Source organism: Primulina tabacum, chromosome 9, assembly GCF_025594145.1.
Source record: "Primulina tabacum isolate GXHZ01 chromosome 9, ASM2559414v2, whole genome shotgun sequence".
Classification (NCBI taxonomy): domain Eukaryota; kingdom Viridiplantae; phylum Streptophyta; class Magnoliopsida; order Lamiales; family Gesneriaceae; genus Primulina; species Primulina tabacum.
This window is the reverse complement of record NC_134558.1, coordinates 25,182,858-25,202,528: the sequence shown is the minus strand read 5'-3', so window position 1 is coordinate 25,202,528 and position 19,671 is coordinate 25,182,858. Positions and strand designations below refer to the sequence as shown.

Sequence of the window (19,671 nt, the reverse complement as noted above, 5' to 3'; positions counted from 1 at the left end):
GCCACATTTTGGACATACAGGTTGATCATACGCAGGCGGTGGAATAGGAGCTTTGGGTCGATGCTTCTCTTTCTCTTTGCCTCTGAACTTACCCTTACCCTTCCATCCAGATCCTTGGCCCTTAGCAGAAAATCTTGGCGCTTCAACTGTCTTTCTCTTTTAATTTCCTTCTCGTACTGCTCAGCCATCCTTGCTTTTTCAACAATCTCTTAATATGAAGCAGCTTTAGACATTCGAACGTCTCTTTTAATTTCAGCCCGAATACCTCTAAGAAAATGCTCGCCCTTTTCGATGTCATTACTGGCCAGATATGGAGAAAACTGACACCCCTCTTCGAATTTGAGAATATACTCTTGAATTGTCATATTTTCTTGCTTCAGTTCTAGAAATTCCTTCACTTTCTGACTTCGAACATCTCGAGGAAAATATTTGTCGTAGAATAAATCTTTAAACTCCTGCCACTTGAGTGCTGAGACATTAACTGATATCTTGGTGGCATCCCACCAAGTCCTCTCCGTCTTTGTCAGTAGAAAAATGGCACAGCTAACTCGATCTTTATCGTCAAACTGCAGATAATCATAAATAGCCTCCACAGCTTTGACACATTCCAAGGCGACCATGGGATCAGTGCTACCATCAAATTCTGGTGGCTTCATCTTACGAAATCTTTCGTATGCACCATCACTACTGGGCTCGGGCCTCACTTGCTCTCTCTCTCTCCCTCGCCCTGCATTCTGCATCCGTAAGAGCTGCTGGATTTGCTCACCGTGTACCTTTGCCTGTTCTTTCAGTAACTTGTTAATTCACCAACCACTCTAGATGATGAACTATCCTCCACTTCTGGAGCTTTACGTTTAGGCGGCATGATCCTATAATACATATTAGTTTAAAACCATTTCCATACATAATATATCGTAATTATTGAGGCTACACATCCATATTATATCAAATAATGCAGATACATACATACCGAATTGTCGACAGCAGAAGAAGTCATATGCCAAATCATTGGTCCGAAAATCTCGGCTCTGATACCACTAAATGTAACACTCTTGGCTAAAACACATAATCAGTGCGGAAGATTTTAAATATAATTTGGAGAAAAAGTGTTATTTTTTAAAAAAATTTGGGCAGCATCTCCCTGCAATTAGGACGTGCCACCTGTCTCAAGCAACACATAAATACTTGCAAAAGATTTTCATTTACATCAGATACCAGGTAATATAGCATCTACATATATTTCTAATTCAAATACCAAAACAAGATTTTCAAGGTTTACCAAAATAACCAAAAGTTCAACACATCAAAATCGCATCCAACCAATATCTCCAAAGTTTGGCATATACCCTTCTCTCGCTTCAACAACTCAGGGATGATCAGTCTTTCTTACTTGTTCCTGCATCACATGAACATAACTGGAATGAGTATAAAACTCAGCAAATGGAATTAATACTAACAAGATATATATATATCATTTTATTGTAAAACATAAAATGTACAACCTCAATTTCATTTTGTTGAAAACATTGTACTTCTCATTTCATAAACGTCGAATCATCATTAATATCATCCGTCAAGAATCATAATACAACAATACATAGGGATGATATTCATTTCATTGATTAACTGAAGAATTGATAGTTCTTATAAGATAGTTCATACATTGCTAACTCTCTTCGTAAAAACTAATATTATAGGAGGGACATGTACCTCTGCATAAAATGCATCTTATAAGAGAGCACATGTTTTCATCGTTAATTGGCCAATTACATTGCGGATTTAGAATTGCCAGAGGCAACACCGCTACTATCACTATCAATCCAATCATTCAATCATATAAAACTTCATTCAGGAATTTTATCGAACACCTTAAAGGCATCATTTAAAGTTTAACTCCTTTCATTCAAAATGCATATAATTACACTACCATATATACATATTTACATATATATATATATCATGAATGGAATTTGAAAGGAGTTAGCATCATAAAATCATCAAAACACATACATATAGGATCATGTGATGCATTTAAGAAATGATTCCACTTACAACCCAATACACAAGTGCTTGCTAAGTTCTTGAGAAATTCCTACAACACAATAACAATAATAATACCATCAATCATTATATTAATAATCTTACCTCAACACTCAAACCAAACAACCCAATGTCTTCCCTTCAATCACTAAACCAAGAAATAAGCATTCTTACCTTGCTCCTAAACTCTTGAGGAGAAGAACTTCTAATCTCCAAGCAAAGATTAAGGTTTCAATCAAAGATGAATGTCTTGGAAGAAGTTGGATTGAAGGAGAAATGAGGAATCCTAGCTTCCAAACCGTGAGAAGAGAAAAAAAGAGAAGGAAAATGAGGAAAATGAGAGTCTCATTCGATTTTATGCCTTAAATCACCCAAAACACGCCTTTCCACTGTACTGGGAGCTGGGGCGGTCAAGTTTTACCGCCCTAGCGTGGAACTTACTGTCCGAAAACCAAAAATACAGATCCAGGCGCGCTGGGGCAATCAAACATTACTGCCCTAGCGCGGCACCTTCTGTCCCGGCGCGCGCTCTGCGCACAGCTTCTCCAAAGATTGCTCCAGAAATGCCTCTTCCCCTCATAATTTGAAAAAGTGGTAAACATGAAAGTTGTAGCTATGTGTTGGCTTGCATCTCCAATTAGCCTCATGTCATTTGAAGGTCTGTGTAGAACCTGTAACTTAGACTACGTATAAGCCATGCATAATTCTAGTATTTTAAATTAAAATGATTTTATAGCATGAGTATTTAAATTTAATTATTTCATGCAGTAGTTTAATTTTTATCATTTCAGTTATTTCAGTGAGGCCGGACGGGAGTTGGAGTTTTGAGATAGAATTTAAGATTCAGAAAACATTCCAGGATTTATTTTTAGCTAGCAAGTAAGTTCATTTAAGTTAATAAGGGGGTTTGAGGATTTAATTTAATTACTTGAGGTGAGTAGGAAATAAGTCCATATAAGTTCCTTTAATTAAGGGATTAATTCACTAAATTATTTAAGGGATTAGTGAGGCTTTTAAGGGTTATAAATTTAGTAAATAAGCAACATTTTTCACTCCATTTAAATGGTAAAATTCGGCCACCCTTAGTTGCTAGAACATTCCTTGCCAACACATCACCTTTGACCCTTTCTTTGTATTTAATTAGTAGGATAATTCTTTGATTTTTGGAGCACCATTTAATTAATAATCAACCTTATCCTAGCCTTGTTGTGCATGGTAGAATCGGCCACACCTCATCCTTAATCCCTCCAACCAATATTTGATAGCAACAAAAAATTCAAATTTCAAAATGAGGGAGACTTGGTCTTGATTTGTCCCTTATATTTTTGCACCCATCCCCCTCACTCCCCTAACCATTTCCCCATCTCCCTAATCTCAAAAATAAGAGCCATTTCAGAGTAGAAAACCGTGGGTTGCATAGCTAGACACAAGAGGAAAAATTCAGTAGCAAGCTAGGTAGCAAAGCGCTCCACTCCTCCGCGCCGAATCGTTTCATTCTTTCATTTTCTTTCAAAACGAAACCAAGGCATGTATATATATTTAATTGCTCTTCAATCAAGTCATATTATCATTTCAAAACATCACATGTACATAGATTTGAAATGGAAAACCGAAATACATGACAAAACATTTTGAAACCATGATGCAGATTTTCGGATTTCTCCCTTGTGCTCTCACGTTTGCTGCTGTTTTAGTTGCTACAGGTTATGGTTTGACTCCAGGCTCCCAAGGCAACTCCTATACATGTACTAGAAGGGTTTAGGACCATGTTGATACATTAGTTCAGCTCCCATGCTTGCTGGAAGTCGAAATGACAGCAACCTCCCCATAGGTGCAGAAATGTGTTTCGAAAATTCAGTTGCTGTCAAAAAGGGAAATGAAACTGATCATGGCTGCCCCAAGGCCTATAGCCATGGTTAGATCACTTCCCTAGCATGTCTAAGACGTGACTAAGTCGCCCTTTTGGTGGCTTGGTCCATGGTGAATCGGTTTTTAAATTAAAACTCAAAAACAGCACAGCATCCTTTCGGCCCTCCCCTTTTTCCAGCATGTGTGTTTCGAATTGGTGGAATGGTGTGGATCTTGTTTGGCCTATGGCCCTTAGCCACGGTTCATACAATGCCCCTAGATGTCTAGATCATGTCATGGTCAATCAAATGACCACTGGAACGGTCCATGATAGCAAAATAAGAACAAGAGCCCGACGTGCAGAATGTGTTCTCGGGTAGGAACTTTTCTATTGTTGTTGGTGTGATGCGAATTGTGGCTGGCCTAGGGCCCTTAGCCATGGTTCAAATCATTCCTTGAGATGTTGGTAAGAGTCTCTGGTCGGTGGTTCAAGCCCCAATGGCCTGTAGTCTCGAAAACGACGCCAGAAACCTAAGCACAGTTGCTGTATTTTGTGGACAGCAACTTGCTGTGACGGTTCAGTGGCTTGTTCGAGTTCTCGGTTGGCTTTTAGCCCATGGCCTTGGACTGGACAGTGCCTCATTGAGTTGGAAAGGTCATGTTTTTGACCGTTCATCATTCGGATCATTTTTGAGGTCGTACGAGAATTTACGGTGCGATGTGCCAAATTGACTCTCGAAAGAGCGTTTCATGTTTTGGCCTCCATTCACCTAGATTTCGGCCCTCACCATTTTAGGAGCATTATTTTATCTTTTTAGGCGTATTTTAATCATGACTACATGATGATTCAGTGTTGGTTCGGGTTGGTTCGGAGTCGTGATTAAATACAAAGTCGGTAGACGTAATTGTCACATTTTTGAAGGTTATTACATAGTTTGGTCCCATAAAACTATTGCATATTTTTCATGGCATATTTAGGTTGCAGCGAGCCTAGGAGCGATCCAATCCATTCAGTAAAATTGTTACAGGATATTTAATTCAGTTATTTAATTATATTACGTGCAAAAATACAAATTTTGAGATTTATGCGATATGGCTTGTGGTCACTTTACTACCATGATTAAATCCGGTCGCCAGTTACCGGTCCGGTCGTCAGTTACCAGTTATGAGAGCATTACTAAGTCTTGTCACCAGTTACAGGCCTGGTCGCCAGTTACCGGTCAGTTCAGTTGTTTCACCCAGTACTGTGGCAGTGGTCTGATCAGACGTACATTACTAAGTCCTGTCGCCAGTTACAGGCCCGGTCGCTAGTTACCGGTCAGTTCAGTTCAGGGACCACATGCGTAGACTTTAATCTCACCAGAAAATTATTACAGGCTATTTCAGTACAGGGCTCCAAGGAGCAAACATTTTCACTATGATTTTCAGTTCAGTTATGCACGTATTATAATTAATCATGACACGACATTTTTACGTTATGCCTCATGACATGATATTTTCACTTGCATGCAAGCTTATTATTTATTTACTTACTTGCTATTTACGATATATGCATGTTGAGTCTTTAGAATCACTAGACTTGATTGTTGTAGGTGCTGATGATGTCGGGACCGAGGGCGGGGACCAGTGAGCAGGCTCGAGTCGGCAGTAGTAGGACCCGAGGACCTCAGTTCAGCATTTATTATTATTTGATGGCTCAAACATTTTAATTATCGTTAGAAAAATCTTTTTCTGTTATTTCGAAAATGTTAATTTCTTCCGCTGCCACTTTGAACATCAAACTTTATTTATCAGTTCAGTTATGAATGAAGCAATTTTAATTATTTAAAAGAAAAATTTTAAATTTTTCGCAAATTTTCAAGTAAGGATTTTTAGGCCTCGACAGCTGGTATCAGAGCAATGGTTCTGTATAGGGTTGTACTACTACTGATCTCGAGAAGCTCATTAAGTCACGTCTTCGGTCTGTGAGTTTTACATTTACGCATTTCATTTAAAGCATGAAATATTTTCAACAGCATGATTTCATGAGATATTTTTTTTCGCCCAGATTTTATTGGTCAGTATTTAAATTTAAATTAATGATGGAATTATGCATGTTAGTTACGTATGGGTTATGTATGGAACAGTATGCCCCCTAGGCGTATCCTCGAGCGCAATAGAGATGAGGAGCCTCGCCGAGAGGACAGGAAGGAGCAGAGACAAGAGAGAGACCTACCACCTCCACCACCGCCTCCACCGGACATGAATGCCCAGATGCTGGCTGGGATGACTCAGTTCTTCGCACAGTTTGCGGGGAACAATGCGGTGGCGACCAGGCCGACCGGGCCCGAGGCTGTTTACGAGAGATTTATGAAGATGCGTCCGAAGGAGTTTTCAGGGACGTCGGACCCAATGATTGCCGAGGGCTGGATCAAGTCCCTCGAGGTTATCTTCGAGTTTATGGAGCTTGGAGATTCAGATCGAGTTCGTTGTGCCTCTTATCTATTCGGAGGAGATGCCCGCTTATGGTGGGAAGGAGCTTCAGTAGCCCTTAACTTGGCTACGCTGTCTTGGACACGCTTCACGGAGGTATTCTATTCCAAATATTTTACGGAGGAGGTGCGCACCAGGTTGACCACTGAGTTCATGAGCCTGAGACAGGGAGATTCGACTGTTACGGAGTTCATCCGTAAGTTTGAGAGGGGTTGCCATTTTGTGCCCCTGATCGCGAATGATGCCAGAGCTAAGTTTATGCATTTCTTGGTGGGTCTATGGCCGATCTTGCGCCGTGATGTTAGGATGTCTAACCCTACTTCTTATGAGGTCGCTGTCTCCAAAGCCTTAGCCGCAGAGCAGGATCAGCGGGACATCGAGAGAGACCGTCAGGGCAAGCGCCCAATCCAGGTACCACACCGCCCTCCTCCTTAGCAGCATCAGTATCAGAACAAGAGGCCGTATCACGGCCCGCCCAGAAACAGAGGAGGACCTCAGCAGCAGCAGGGACGTGTCGTTCCGAGGACCTTTGAGCATCCGGCTTGCCCTAAATGCTCACGCCGCCATGCCGGAGTATGTATGTTTGGCTCAGAGAAGTGTTACAAGTGTGGTAGCGCAGGCCACACGCTGCCGTATTGCCCTCAGAAGAACCTGCCTACCCAGGGCAGAGTGTTTGCTCTCCATGCGACGGAGACGAACCCCGATACTATGTTGATGGCAGGTACTTTGCAGCTTTAAGTTTACATTTGAGATTTAATGTTTTGGGAAACGGGATTTAGATTTTGAACTTAGTTTTTGCGATAGGATTTCATGCTCTACTCAGTATTTATTTCCGGGATTTAGTTAGAAGAACTGTGACCTTTGCATGTCTATAAGCTTAGCTCTTGTGATTATTGGGTTCCGCTTAGTGTTCCGAACTTTCGGGGAGAATTTTCATAGCTGGCTCAGCTACCAAGGCCTTGATAGATTCAGGGGCTACTCACTCATTCATTTCAGAGGTCTTTGCTAATTTCCTCAAAGTTAAGACCATTGGGCTAGATATAGCCTATTCCATAGTACTGCCGTCTGCCGAGGAGATGGCAGCCACCAATGTGATATGAGACATAGATCTTGAGCTCCATGGCAACCTTGTTTATGCGGATCTTATCGTACTGCCGATGACAGAGTTTGACATTATTCTAGGGATGGATTGGCTACTGCGGAACAGAGTTTTGATTGACTTCCAGCGGAGATCTGTTTTAGTCCGACCACCTGGAATGACGCAGTTCTTATTTGAGCCAGACAGGTACTTTCCTTTACCGCGCATTATTCCATATGTTCAAGCTAGGAAGCTCATGCATAGAGGGTGTCGGGAGTTTCTAGCGACCTTTGTATCTGTCCCCGAGGCGCCCAGTCAGTCAGCCTCAGATGTTCCGATTGTTGGAGACTTCTTAGACGTTTTTCCTGAGGACGTCTCTAGTATGCCACCTGAGAGGGAGGTGGAGTTTTCTATCGAGCTTATGCCAGGTACGGTTCCGATCTCCAAAGCACCGTACCGACTTGCACCGACAGAGATGGCAGAGCTTAAGAAGCAGATTCAGGAACTTCTTGACAAGGAGTTCATTCACCCTAGTTTCTCACCTTGGGGCGCGCCAGTCTTGTTTGTTAAGAAGAAAGATGTCTCTATGAGACTTTGTATTGACTATCGGGAGTTGAACATGGTTACAGTGAAGAATAAATATCCACTTCCGAGGATTGAGGATCTGTTTGACCAGTTGCAGGGAGCTTCGATTTTCTCCAAGATAGATCTGCGTTCCGGTTATCATCAGTTGAGGGTGAGAGATGCTGATGTTTCAAAGACAGCTTTCAGGACTCGTTATGGCCACTACGAGTTCCTTGTGATGTCGTTCGGTTTGACGAATGCGCCAGCGATCTTCATGGATCTCATGAATCGCGTATTTCAGCAGTACCTCGATCAGTTTGTGATAGTGTTCATAGACGACATTCTCGTCTACTCCAAGAATCAGGATCACAACAGGCATCTGACCACAGTGTTGCAGACATTGCAGAAGCACAAATTATTTGCAAAGTTCAGTAAAGCGAATTCTGGTTAGAGAAGGTAGCGTTCTTAGGCCACATTGTTTCCAGGAGTGGCATTGAGGTAGACCCAGCGAAAGTTGCAGCAGTTAGAGATTGGGTTGTACCGCAGAATGCATCAGAGATCCGCAGTTTTCTTGGCTTAGCAGGATATTATCGGAAGTTCATCAAGGGATTCTCCTCGATTGCAGTTCCACTCACAGCATTGACCAAGAAGAATGTGAAATTTGTTTGGAGCGAGGAGTGTCAGAAGAGTTTCGATACTTTGAAACAAGCTCTTATCTCAGCAACAGTTTTGGCCGTGCCGTCAGGGTCCGGTGAGTTTGTACTGTATACCGATGCTTCGAAGCTCGGTCTTGGCACCGTATTGGTGCAGCATGGGAAGGTAATAGCTTATGCTTCTAGACAGTTGAAGACTCATGAGAAGAACTACCCTACCCATGATCTAGAGTTGGCCGTCGTAGTTTTTGCACTGAAGATTTGGAGGCACTATCTATATGGAGAGAAGTGCCAGATCTTTACCGACCACAAGAGCCTCAAGTATTTCTTTACGCAGAAGGAACTGAACATGCGTCAGAGGCGTTGGTTGGAGCTGGTGAAGGATTATGATTGTGACATTAGCTACCACCCGGGTAAGGCTAATGTAGTTGCGGATGCACTGAGCAGGAAAGTTGCAGCGATGGCCCATTTGACAGTTTTGAGACCTCTTCAGTTTGAGATGCAGAGGTTTGATCTCGAGACTTATCCTCAAGGTAGAGTTCCCCGTCTTTCTACCTTGACCATTCAGTCTTCCCTTTTGGACCGTATTCGCAGTGGTCAGTCATCAGATGAGCAGTTGGCCAAGTGGAAGCAGAGAGATGAGGCCAAGGGCAGTGTCTTGTATTCAGTCAGCGATGGTATTGTGAGGTACCGAGTCAGGATATGGGTTCCTAGCAGTGATTCTGTCCGATCAGATATTCTATCAGAAGCCCATATGTCGCCATACTCTATTCATCCAGGGAGTACGAAGATGTACAAAGATCTGCAGCTATTGTATTGGTGGCCTGGTATGAAGAAGGACATCAGACGATTTGTATCCGAGTGTCTGACCTGTCAGTTAGTGAAGGCCGAGCATCAGAGACCAGCAGGGTTGCTCAAGCCTCTTCCTATTCCCGAGTGGAAGTGGGAGAATGTTACCATGGACTTTGTGACCGGATTACCGAGGTCAGCCAGAGGATCGAATGCCATCTGGGTGATTGTAGATCGTCTTACCAAATCAGCGCACTTCTTGCCTATTAAGACGACTTTCACCATGGTTCAGTATGCGGAGTTGTATATTCGGGAGATAGTCCGACTCCATGGTATTCCAGTTTCTATCGTATCTGACAGAGATCCCAGATTCACTTCCGCGTTTTGGAAGAGCTTGCATTCAACTATGGGGACGAAGTTGCTGTTTAGCACAGCTTTCCATCCGCAGACAGATGGGCAGTCAGAGCGAGTCATTCAGATTTTGAAGGATCTTCTCCGTGCTTGCGTCATTCATTTCTCTGGGAGTTGGGAGTCGAACTTACCATTGGTAGAGTTCACCTATAACAACAGCTTTCAGTCGTCGATAGGAATGGCTCCGTATGAAGCTTTGTATGGTCGCAAGTGCAGATCTCCTGTTCACTGGGATGAAGTAGGAGAGAGAGCAGAGTTGGGTCCAGAGATTATTCAGCAGACTGTCGACGTAGTAGCCCGGATCCGTGATAGAATGAGGACTGCTCAGAGTTGACAGAAGAGTTATGCAGATCAGAGGAGGAGAGATTTAGAGTTCGCTGGACCATGTTTTTGTGAAAGTGGCACCTATGAAGGGTGTCATGCGATTCGGGAAAAAATGGAAGCTCGGTCCGAGATTTATTAGACCATTTGAGATCCTTGACAGAGTTGGGACGCTAGCTTATCGTGTGGCTCTTCCGCCGAATCTGGCCGGAGTACACAATGTCTTTCACGTCTCTATGCTGAGGAAGTATATGGCGAATCCTTCGCATGTCTTGAACTTCGAGCCGTTGCAGCTTACTCCGAACCTATCTTATGAGGAGAGGCCAGTGCAGATCCTAGACAGGCAGGAGAAGAAGCTTCGGAACAAGCTGGTTAGGCGAGTCAAAGTCAAATGGCTCAATCATTCAGAAAAGGAAGCTACATGGGAGTCTGAGCCGGAGATGAGAGATCGTTACCCCGAGTTATTCGGTGAGTTTTAATTTCGAGGACGAAATTTCTTTTAAGGGGGGGAGGATTGTAGAACCCGTAACTTAGATTACGTATAAGTCATGCATAATTCTAGTATTTTAAATTAAAATGATTTTATTGCATGAGTATTTAAATTTAATTATTTCATGCAGTAGTTTAATTTTTATCATTTCAGTTATTTCAGTGAGGCCGGACGGGAGTTGGAGTTTTGAGATAGAATTTAAGATTCAGAAAACATTTCCAGGATTTATTTTTAGCTAGCAAGTAAGTTCATTTAAGTTAATAAGGAGGTTTGATGATTTAATTTAATTACTTGAGGTGAGTAGGAAATAAGTCCATATAAGTTCCTTTAATTAAGGGATTAATTCACTAAATTATTTAAGGGATTAGTGAGGCTTTTAAGGGTTATAAATTTAGTAAATAAGCAACATTTTTCCCTCCATTTAAATGGTAAAATTCGGCCACCCTTAGTTGCTAGAACATTCCTTGCCAACACATCACCTTTGACCCTTTTTTTGTATTTAATTAGTAGGATAATTCTTTGATTTTTGGAGCACCATTTAATTAATAATCAACCTTATCCTAGCCTTGTTGTGCATGGTAGAATCGGCCACACCTCATCCTTAATCCCTCCAACCAATATTTGATAGCAACAAAAAATTCAAATTTCAAAATGAGGGAGACTTGGTCTTGATTTGTCCCTTATATTTTTGCACCCATCTCCCTCACTCCCCTAACCATTTCCCCATCTCCCTAATCTCAAAAATCAGAGCCATTTCAGAGTAGAAAACCGTGGGTTGCATAGCTAGACACAAGAGGAAAAATTCAGTAGCAAGCTAGGTAGCAAAGCGCTCCACTCCTCCGCGCCGAATCGATTCATTCTTTCGTTTTCTTTCGAAACGAAACCAAGGCATGTATATATATTTAATTGCTCTTCAATCAAGTCATATTATCATTTCAAAACATCACATGTACATAGATTTGAAAGGGACAACCGAAATACATGACAAAACATTTTGAAACCATGATGCAGATTTTCGGATTTCTCCCTTGTGCTCTCACGTTTGCTGCTGTTTCAGTTGCTACAGGTTATGGTTCGACTCCAAGCTCCCAAGGCGACTCCTAGACATGTACTAGAAGGGTTTAGGACCATGTTGATCCATTAGTTCAGCCCCCACGCTTGCTGGAAGTCGAAATGACAGCAACCTCCCCATAGGTGCAGAAATGTGTTTCGAAAATTCAGTTGCTGTCAAAAAGGGAAATGAAACTGATCATGGCTGCCCCAAGGCCTATATCCATGGTTAAATCACTTCCCTAGCATGTCTAAGACGTGACTAAGTCACCCTTTTGGTGGTTTGGTCCATGGTGAATTGGTTTTTAAATTAAAACTCAAGAACAGCACAGCATCCTTTCGGCCCTCCCCTTTTTCCAGCATGTGTGTTTCGAATTGGTGGAATGGTGTGGATCTTGGTTGGCCTATGGCCCTTAGACACGGTTCATACCATGCCCCTAGATGCCTAGATCGTGTCATGGTCAATCAAATGACCACTGGAACGGTCCATGATAGCAAAATAAGAACAAGAGCCCGACGTGCAGAATGTGTTCTCGGGTAGGAACTTTTCGATTGTTGTTGGTGTGATGCGAATTGTGGCTGGCCTAGGGCCCTTAGCCATGGTTCAAATCATTCCTTGGGATGTTGGTAAGAGTCTCTGGTCGGTGGTTCAAGCCCCAATGGCCTATAGTCTCGAAAACGACGCAAGAAACCTAAGCACAGTTGCTGTATTTTGTGGACAGCAACTTGCTGTGACGGTTCAGTGGCTTGTTCGAGTTCTTGGTTGGCTTTTAGCCCATGGCCTTGGACTGGACAGTGCCTTATTGAGTTGGAAAGGTCATGTTTTTGACCGTTCGTCATTCGGATCATTTTTGAGGTCGTACGAGAATTTATGGTGCGATGTGCCAGATTGACTCTCGAAAGAGCGTTTCATGTTTTGGCCTCCATTCACCTAGATTTCGGCCCTCACCATTTTAGGAGCATTATTTTATCATATTACGCGTATTTTAATCATGACTACATGATGATTCAGTGTTGGTTCGGGTTGGCTCGGAGACGTGATTAAATACAAAGTCGGTAGGCGTAATTGTCACATTTTTGAAGGTTATTGCATAGTTTGGTCCCATAAAACTATTGCATATTTTTCATGGCATATTTAGGTTGCAGCGAGCCTGGGAGCGATCCAATCCATTCAGTAAAATTGTTACAGGATATTTAATTTAGTTATGTAATTATATTACGTGCAAAAATACAAATTTTGAGATTTATGTGATATGGCTTGTGGTCACTTTACTACCATGATTAAATCCGGTCGCCAGTTATCGATCCGGTCGTCAGTTACCGGTTATGAGAGCATTACTAAGTCCTGTCGCCAGTTACCGATGAGCTCAGTTCCAGTCGACAATAAAGCCATTGATTCTGAGTGGTGGGATGTTTTCTTGAAGAAGAACTCTTCCTCCCAAGGTACCTTTCAGTTTCTTCTCCATTTTCGTCCTATCCTTCAGGTTTTGTTTGATAGAAATACAGCTGTAAATTTCAAGTCAGTCTCGTGGGTACCGTTTCTTATAATCTGTAGTAATCCTTTCTTGGATCTGAAAGATTACATTTTTGGGAACCTCGTTTAGCAAGCTCGGTAATTCCAATTTTGATGTGGGTTCTTGATTTTCTCTGCCTTGATTCAGTAATTACATATGCTGAATAGTAATCTATGCACATTTTTGTTAATTTGTTACTGCGGGGAATTATTGATAAAGAATCTGAAGCAAACATCCTACTTTTCCTTTCGAGATGAGCTTTCATTTCGAATTTTTTGGGATGCATTGTGTGTGTTAGAATTTATCTTTAAACTCGCAATAATTTGAGCTTTATTCGAACTTTAATCGGTCGATGATTCTTTTACTCATTGTACATTCGTATTTCTCTGTTCCTGTATGCCCCTTCAAATTAGATGCTATCTGATTGCCGAAAAAGAAAATTTACTCAGTTTTTTTTTTTTTAAGAAGACTTTTAAGCCATCAATAGTCAATATAGCGTAATCGCCTAATTTAGAACTTATTGTCAGTTGTGTTTGCCTTTATTGTATTCAATGCATTTTCTATCATGTAATTTTGTATTTGAGATTTTAATATGAAATAATCTTTTATTTTACGTGGATAAGAATTATCTTTAGGTCCAAATGTGTCTCATGATGAGGAGGAACTTTTCAAGCATTTCTTCCGGTTATCCAAGAAAACTTTCGAGTACATATGCACATTGGTTAGAGAAGATCTTATCTCCAGACCTCCTTCTGGCCTCATCAACATCGAGGGAAGACTCCTAAGTGTCGAGAAGCAAGCTGCTATCGCATTGCGAAGATTGGCTTCTGGTGAATCTCAAGTCTCCGTTGGAGCTTCTTTTGGAGTTGGCCAGTCAACTGTTTCTCAAGTTACGTGGAGATTTATAGAGGCCATGGAAGATCGTGCCCGCCACCATCTCAGATGGCCTGACACGAGTAAAATGGAGAGAATAAAATCCGGTTTTGAATCATCTTCTGGGTTGCCTAATTGTTGTGGTGCAATAGATGCTACTCACATAGTGATGACCCTCCCAGCTGTTCAAACTTCAGACGATTGGTGCGATCAAGAGAACAATTACAGTATGTTTGTGCAAGGTGTTGTTGATTCTGAGATGCGGTTTTTGGACATTGTAACGGGGTGGCCTGGGGGCATGCCGGTTTCTAGATTGTTGAAGTGTTCTGGATTTTACAAACTTTGCGAAAGTGGCGCACGTTTGAACGGAAATGTGAAAGTATTATCTGATGGAGAGGAGGTTAGAGAATATGTAGTTGGTGGAGCGAGTTACCCTCTACTTCCTTGGCTTGTAACGCCGTATAAAGATGATGAACACTCGGGGTCTGGATCTGAGTTCAACACGTCTCTTGAAACTGCAAGATCTGCTGCTGTCAAGGCATTTTCGCAGCTGAAGGGTGGTTGGCGAATCCTTAACAAGGTTATGTGGAGACCGGATAAGAGGAAATTACCTAGTATTATCTTGGTCTGTTCTTTACTTCATAATATCATAATTGATTGTGGAGACAGATTGAATAACAAGTGTTTTTATTAGAATCAAACTTTACCCAAAGGTATAATATATCTTATAGATAAGTTCCTAATTTATGTTGAATAAATCCCATAAATAGGATTATTTATATCTAAGGAATCAAATAAACAAATTAGTATAGAAATGCAAAAATAAAATATTAATTGACTTTGGAATACACGATTCCTTTCAATCTCTCTCTTTTTTGCATTTCTGGACAAAAATTTCAAAAAATGATGATTGACCAGTTCGTAGCTCCCCTTGAATTTGATATGTAAGTTCAACAGTGTTGTAGGCAGTGTTGCCAACAATGACTCATAACACCGGATAATAAGTCAGTTAGAGACAAGGAAAACAGAAGATACATCATTCATCACAAGCATTTAGAAAACATGAAAGCACGGAAACTGGGTAAACACAAATTATTATAAAAAGGAAAAACAACGATATCAAGAAGTCAGTCTGCATCATTAGCAGTTTCAGCACTAGTATCAGCAATAGCAGTATCATCATCACTTTTTGGCTCAGTAGCTCCCCTTTTTTTGCCAGAATGCATGCCAACCTCAAGAAGAAGTCGATAATCAGCATTTGATTTTCATAATAAGCAATAATGTTCCTGGTTTGTTTGATTTGTTGAAGGCCAAAGTCTATTTGTGCTTGAATCCAACACTCGGGGCAACACCAGTAGCAGATGAAGGGGCAGTGACATCAACCTCCGGGACATTTCCTGCAGCAGACCAAGGGAGATCCACGACCCGATTTCCTTTGAAAAATGCAGGGGCAATCTTCAGTGATTACCCTAGTTTGATCAGTTGTTCATCTTCCTCCTTGCAAAGCCCTGAGTCTCCAGGAGGCCATAAATAAGAGAAAGAAATGGGAGTCGGGTAGACTTGAGTCTTCCTTCAGCAAATTGAAGGACCGTCTTAAACACCAGTTTCCCAAATTCGAATGCCCGACCTGTACCAATATCAAATAAAACAAAGGCCTGCGGCCTGGTGACCACCATGGTGTTGGAGGAGGGTGTCCAATTTCGGATGGCCGTCTTGTGTAGGACTGAATAGAAAGACGTTAAGCTAGCAGCTACCAAGCGATGTGGGCGGACATGGTACTTTGTGATGACACCCCCAGTCAGGACAGTAGTGACTTCATCAATGTCAACATGGGGGTTGTCCTCAGTGATGCTTGGAGTACCGTAGGTGTCATTGATAATAGCTGGAGAGAATTGATAAATGGCATCACTCAGGAATACGCGGCCAAAGCGCACTGAAGTTTCATCACTGACGGCATTAGTGAGATTGCAGTAGAACTTTCTCACTGGTCTTTTTGGATAAGGCAGAACTGCGCTCACAGTGACGACTAGTTGTCGATCTTTGAGGAACGAGATTAAATTCTATCGTTCATATAGCTTAGCATCCACGTTCCTTTCTTCCACAAATTCTCGATGGGCATATAGATGCCATTGACTCACAGCAACCTCAGAGTAGAAGGCATGTGAGAAGGCATAATCGAGATCATAGTCTTCATCAAGGGGGTTGTCGGAGGTGTTGGCAACGCCGATGCCAACATCAGCTGTAACATCATCTTCTTCAGACTCAGTATCCTGACCAGAGCTATTATCGGTCCTTTCTATTTCAGAGCCAGACTCAGATTTCGATGGAATCTTTTCAGATGATTCCGATTGGGCTTCTCCCTCTTTAGGCACCGATTACTATTTTGCTTTTGATTCCCCTAGGCTGTTAAGAAAATCAGCTAAGGACTGTTCGTCCTCAGAGGAGAAGCATACCTCTTGAGGAGGTTCTGAAGATTCCTCCGGTGGAGCAGTAGAGGAGGTTGAAGGAGCCGAGATCTTCTTAGAGAGGGCTGGCCGCTTTCGAGCAACCAACTCATAGTTGTCATCATCGGAGTCATCTCCCGATGAGAAATCTGGATCGAGTGTAAAGTATGTGGCCATCCGAGGTTTCTTTGGTTCGGAAAAATCAGGGCTATACCCTGCTTGTCGTTTTGAGCGTAGTCACATAGGTTGAGGAGGGAATGCTCTCCGATATGCCTCGTAATCTGGTGGGTTGTCGATATCGAATGGATTCCCTGGCTCACCAGGAGCAATTTCTTCCATTGAAGTGGGTTCTGGATCAGCAACCACAATCTGTAGAGGATTATCAGTAGAAGGTGATGTTGATGGTGTTGCTGGTGGTGTTGTTGCAGAGGGAGGAACACCACGACTCGCAGCCATTTCACTACGGATATACAGGGGATCAAAACGATTGTCAGCCATTTGTAAGAAGAAGAGTGTTATAATATAGATCAAAAACAACTTCACAGCGAAAGAGTTCAAGGTCGACTTCGGAAAATCAGAGAAAATAAGGAACGATAATTCGCATAAAATTCATAAGATTGAGTATAAAAACCCTTGCTGCAACGGTAAGATTTTTATTCAGGAAGCATCGCACAGTAACGGTAAAAAAAACGTAACAGACTCATCTAGGCCCAACGGTAACAATTCTGAATTTATCCAATTACATAATTGCTATTCTGCCCTTCCTTCAAACGGTAATTTGATTCTACTCAGTTCTAAAACATTTCAGAAGATTATCCAATGAAAACCCACGTCGATTATAACCCACTAACACAAGTAGACACATAAATTCAAGATTTAGGTAATCAAGGTTTTCATCAACCGTCATGAATCAATATGCATGTCCTAAATATGTCTCCAATATGATGAATTATCAAAATATCAGGCAGTTTATAAATTGTGCTGTGTCAGATTTTGGTGTTGGCAACACCTCATGGCAACACCACTGAGTTTTATTCAAACTTCTATAAAATTTTCTTTTGATTCATAAATGATAGCTCCCACACTAGAAGAACGGTCTTTAATATACTCTCCTAGGTTGCTTTTTCCATTACTATTTTTACCTAGAAGTGGTAGCTCCCACACTAAAAGAACGGCCTTCAATGGACTCCTCTAGGTAGCTTTTTTCATTTTCTTCTAAACAAATTTTTTTTAAAATTATTTACCTCTTTTCTGTTTTTCTCTTTATGCTCGGATTTTCCAAGTCACTTTTTCGCATTAGGCAAGATCACGATTTTCATGACTATCCTTAACTATTCGGTGCTTTGGATTGAGCATAATTTATTCCTCAACATTTGATTGGAAGTACGAGCATTCAGAGAGTACCTTTCATAAATTTCCTTCATTGTTCAGACTTTACATAAATAAATAGGATGATTATGATTATGCAGTATGCATAGCATTCTAAAAATAGACATGCAAAAATGGTGTTGTCACCGGTGTTGGTAATATCAATGACAACATGTGTGTGTGGTTATTGTACGCACATGCTGAGAGACTTCCGAAGATTGAAAAATCTCTCAAAGTCCAAAGTTTTCGTGAATATATCAGCCAGTTGATTCTCAGTCCTAACAAATTCCAGTCGAATTATACATTTTTCAACCAAATCTCGAATAAAGTGATGTCTTATGTCTATGTGTTTTGTTCGAGAGTGTTGAACAAGATTCTTAGAAATTTCTATAGCACTTGAGTTGTCACAATATACCATCATTATGTCACTGTGAAAACCATAATCCTCAATCATTTTATTCATCCAAACCAGTTGTGAGCAGCAACTGGCAGCTGCTACATTTTCAGATTCAGCAGTGGATAGAGATACACAATTTTGTTTCTTACTAGACCATGACATTTGGTTATTGCCTAGATAGAAACACCCACCCGAAGTGCTCTTCCTATCATCTAGGTCTCCAGCCCAGTCAGCATCAGTAAAACCTACCAAATTTGTGTTTGTTTCTTGTGTATATCACAATCCTAATTCTAGTGTACCTGCAATGTATCTAAGTATATGTTTCACAGCTTTTAGGTGTGATATTTTTGGGTTTGCTTGGTACCTAGCACATAAACACACACTGAACATAATATCGGGGCGAGTCGCAGTTAAAAAATACAACAGACTACCAATGATGCTGCGGTACATGGTGTTGTCAACACCGTCGGCAACATCGTCTTTAGAAAGTTTTTCACTTGACCCCATGGGAGTTTTCATATGCTTGGTATTGTCATTTGAGAACTTTTTAACCAAATTTTTAGCATACATGGATTGGCACAGAAATATACCATCATGCAATTGTTTTACTTGTAATCCAAGAAAGAAGTTCAATTCACCTACCATGCTCATTTCGAATTGCGATGGCATGCACTGAACAAAGTTATTAACAAGTATTTGAGATGAAGCACAAAAAATGATGTCATCTACATACACTTGACAGATCAAAATATCATGTTTCAGCTTTTGAATGAAAAGAGTTTTATTAACTTCACCTCATTTGAAGCCCAAGTTGATCAAGTAATCAGCCAACCTACCATACCATGCTCGTGGAGCCTGTTTCAGTCCATACAGAGCCTTCTTCAGTTTGTAGACGTGGTTCATGTGATGTGGATCTTCAAATTCTTTTGGTTGACTCACATATGCTTCCTCTTTTAAGATTCCATTTAGAAAATCACTTTTTAATTCTATTTGATACAACTTAATGCGCATGTAACATGCTATGGTAAGCAACAGTCAGACAGACTCAATTCGGGCTACAGGAGAAAAGGTTTCATCAAAATCCACCCCCTCAACTTGCGTGTACCCTTGAGCTACCAACCGAGCTTTGTTTCGAACAATGTTACCAGATTCATCTGATTTATTCTTTAAAATTCATTTTGTTCCAATAACATTGGTATTTAAAGGTCTAGGCTCTAAATCTCATACATCACAGCGCACAAATTGTTCAAGTTTTTCATGCATTGCATTGACCCAGAATTCATATTTTTGTACATCATTAATATTCTTGGGTTCAATTTGAGACACAAAACATGAGTGGCTTACCTGGGAAAACGTGGA

The 19,671-nt window shown here is 41.2% G+C and overlaps 2 protein-coding genes across 2 annotated transcripts; one reads left to right on the top strand and one right to left on the bottom strand.

Annotated features, from left to right (window-relative positions):
* Nucleotides 1–209: 209 nt before the first annotated feature.
* Nucleotides 210–740, bottom strand: LOC142504322 (uncharacterized). The gene has a single exon (XM_075617203.1). It carries the CDS (start codon nt 738–740, stop codon nt 210–212), a length of 531 nt encoding a protein of 176 aa, XP_075473318.1.
* A 12,337-nt stretch (nt 741–13,077) lies between these two features.
* LOC142555026 (protein ANTAGONIST OF LIKE HETEROCHROMATIN PROTEIN 1-like) lies at nt 13,078–14,809 on the top strand. The gene is made up of 2 exons (XM_075665664.1): nt 13,078–13,159; nt 13,866–14,809. Exons 1-2 carry the CDS (start codon nt 13,078–13,080, stop codon nt 14,795–14,797), a joined length of 1,014 nt encoding a protein of 337 aa, XP_075521779.1. The 3' UTR covers nt 14,798–14,809.
* Nucleotides 14,810–19,671: the final 4,862 nt, after the last annotated feature.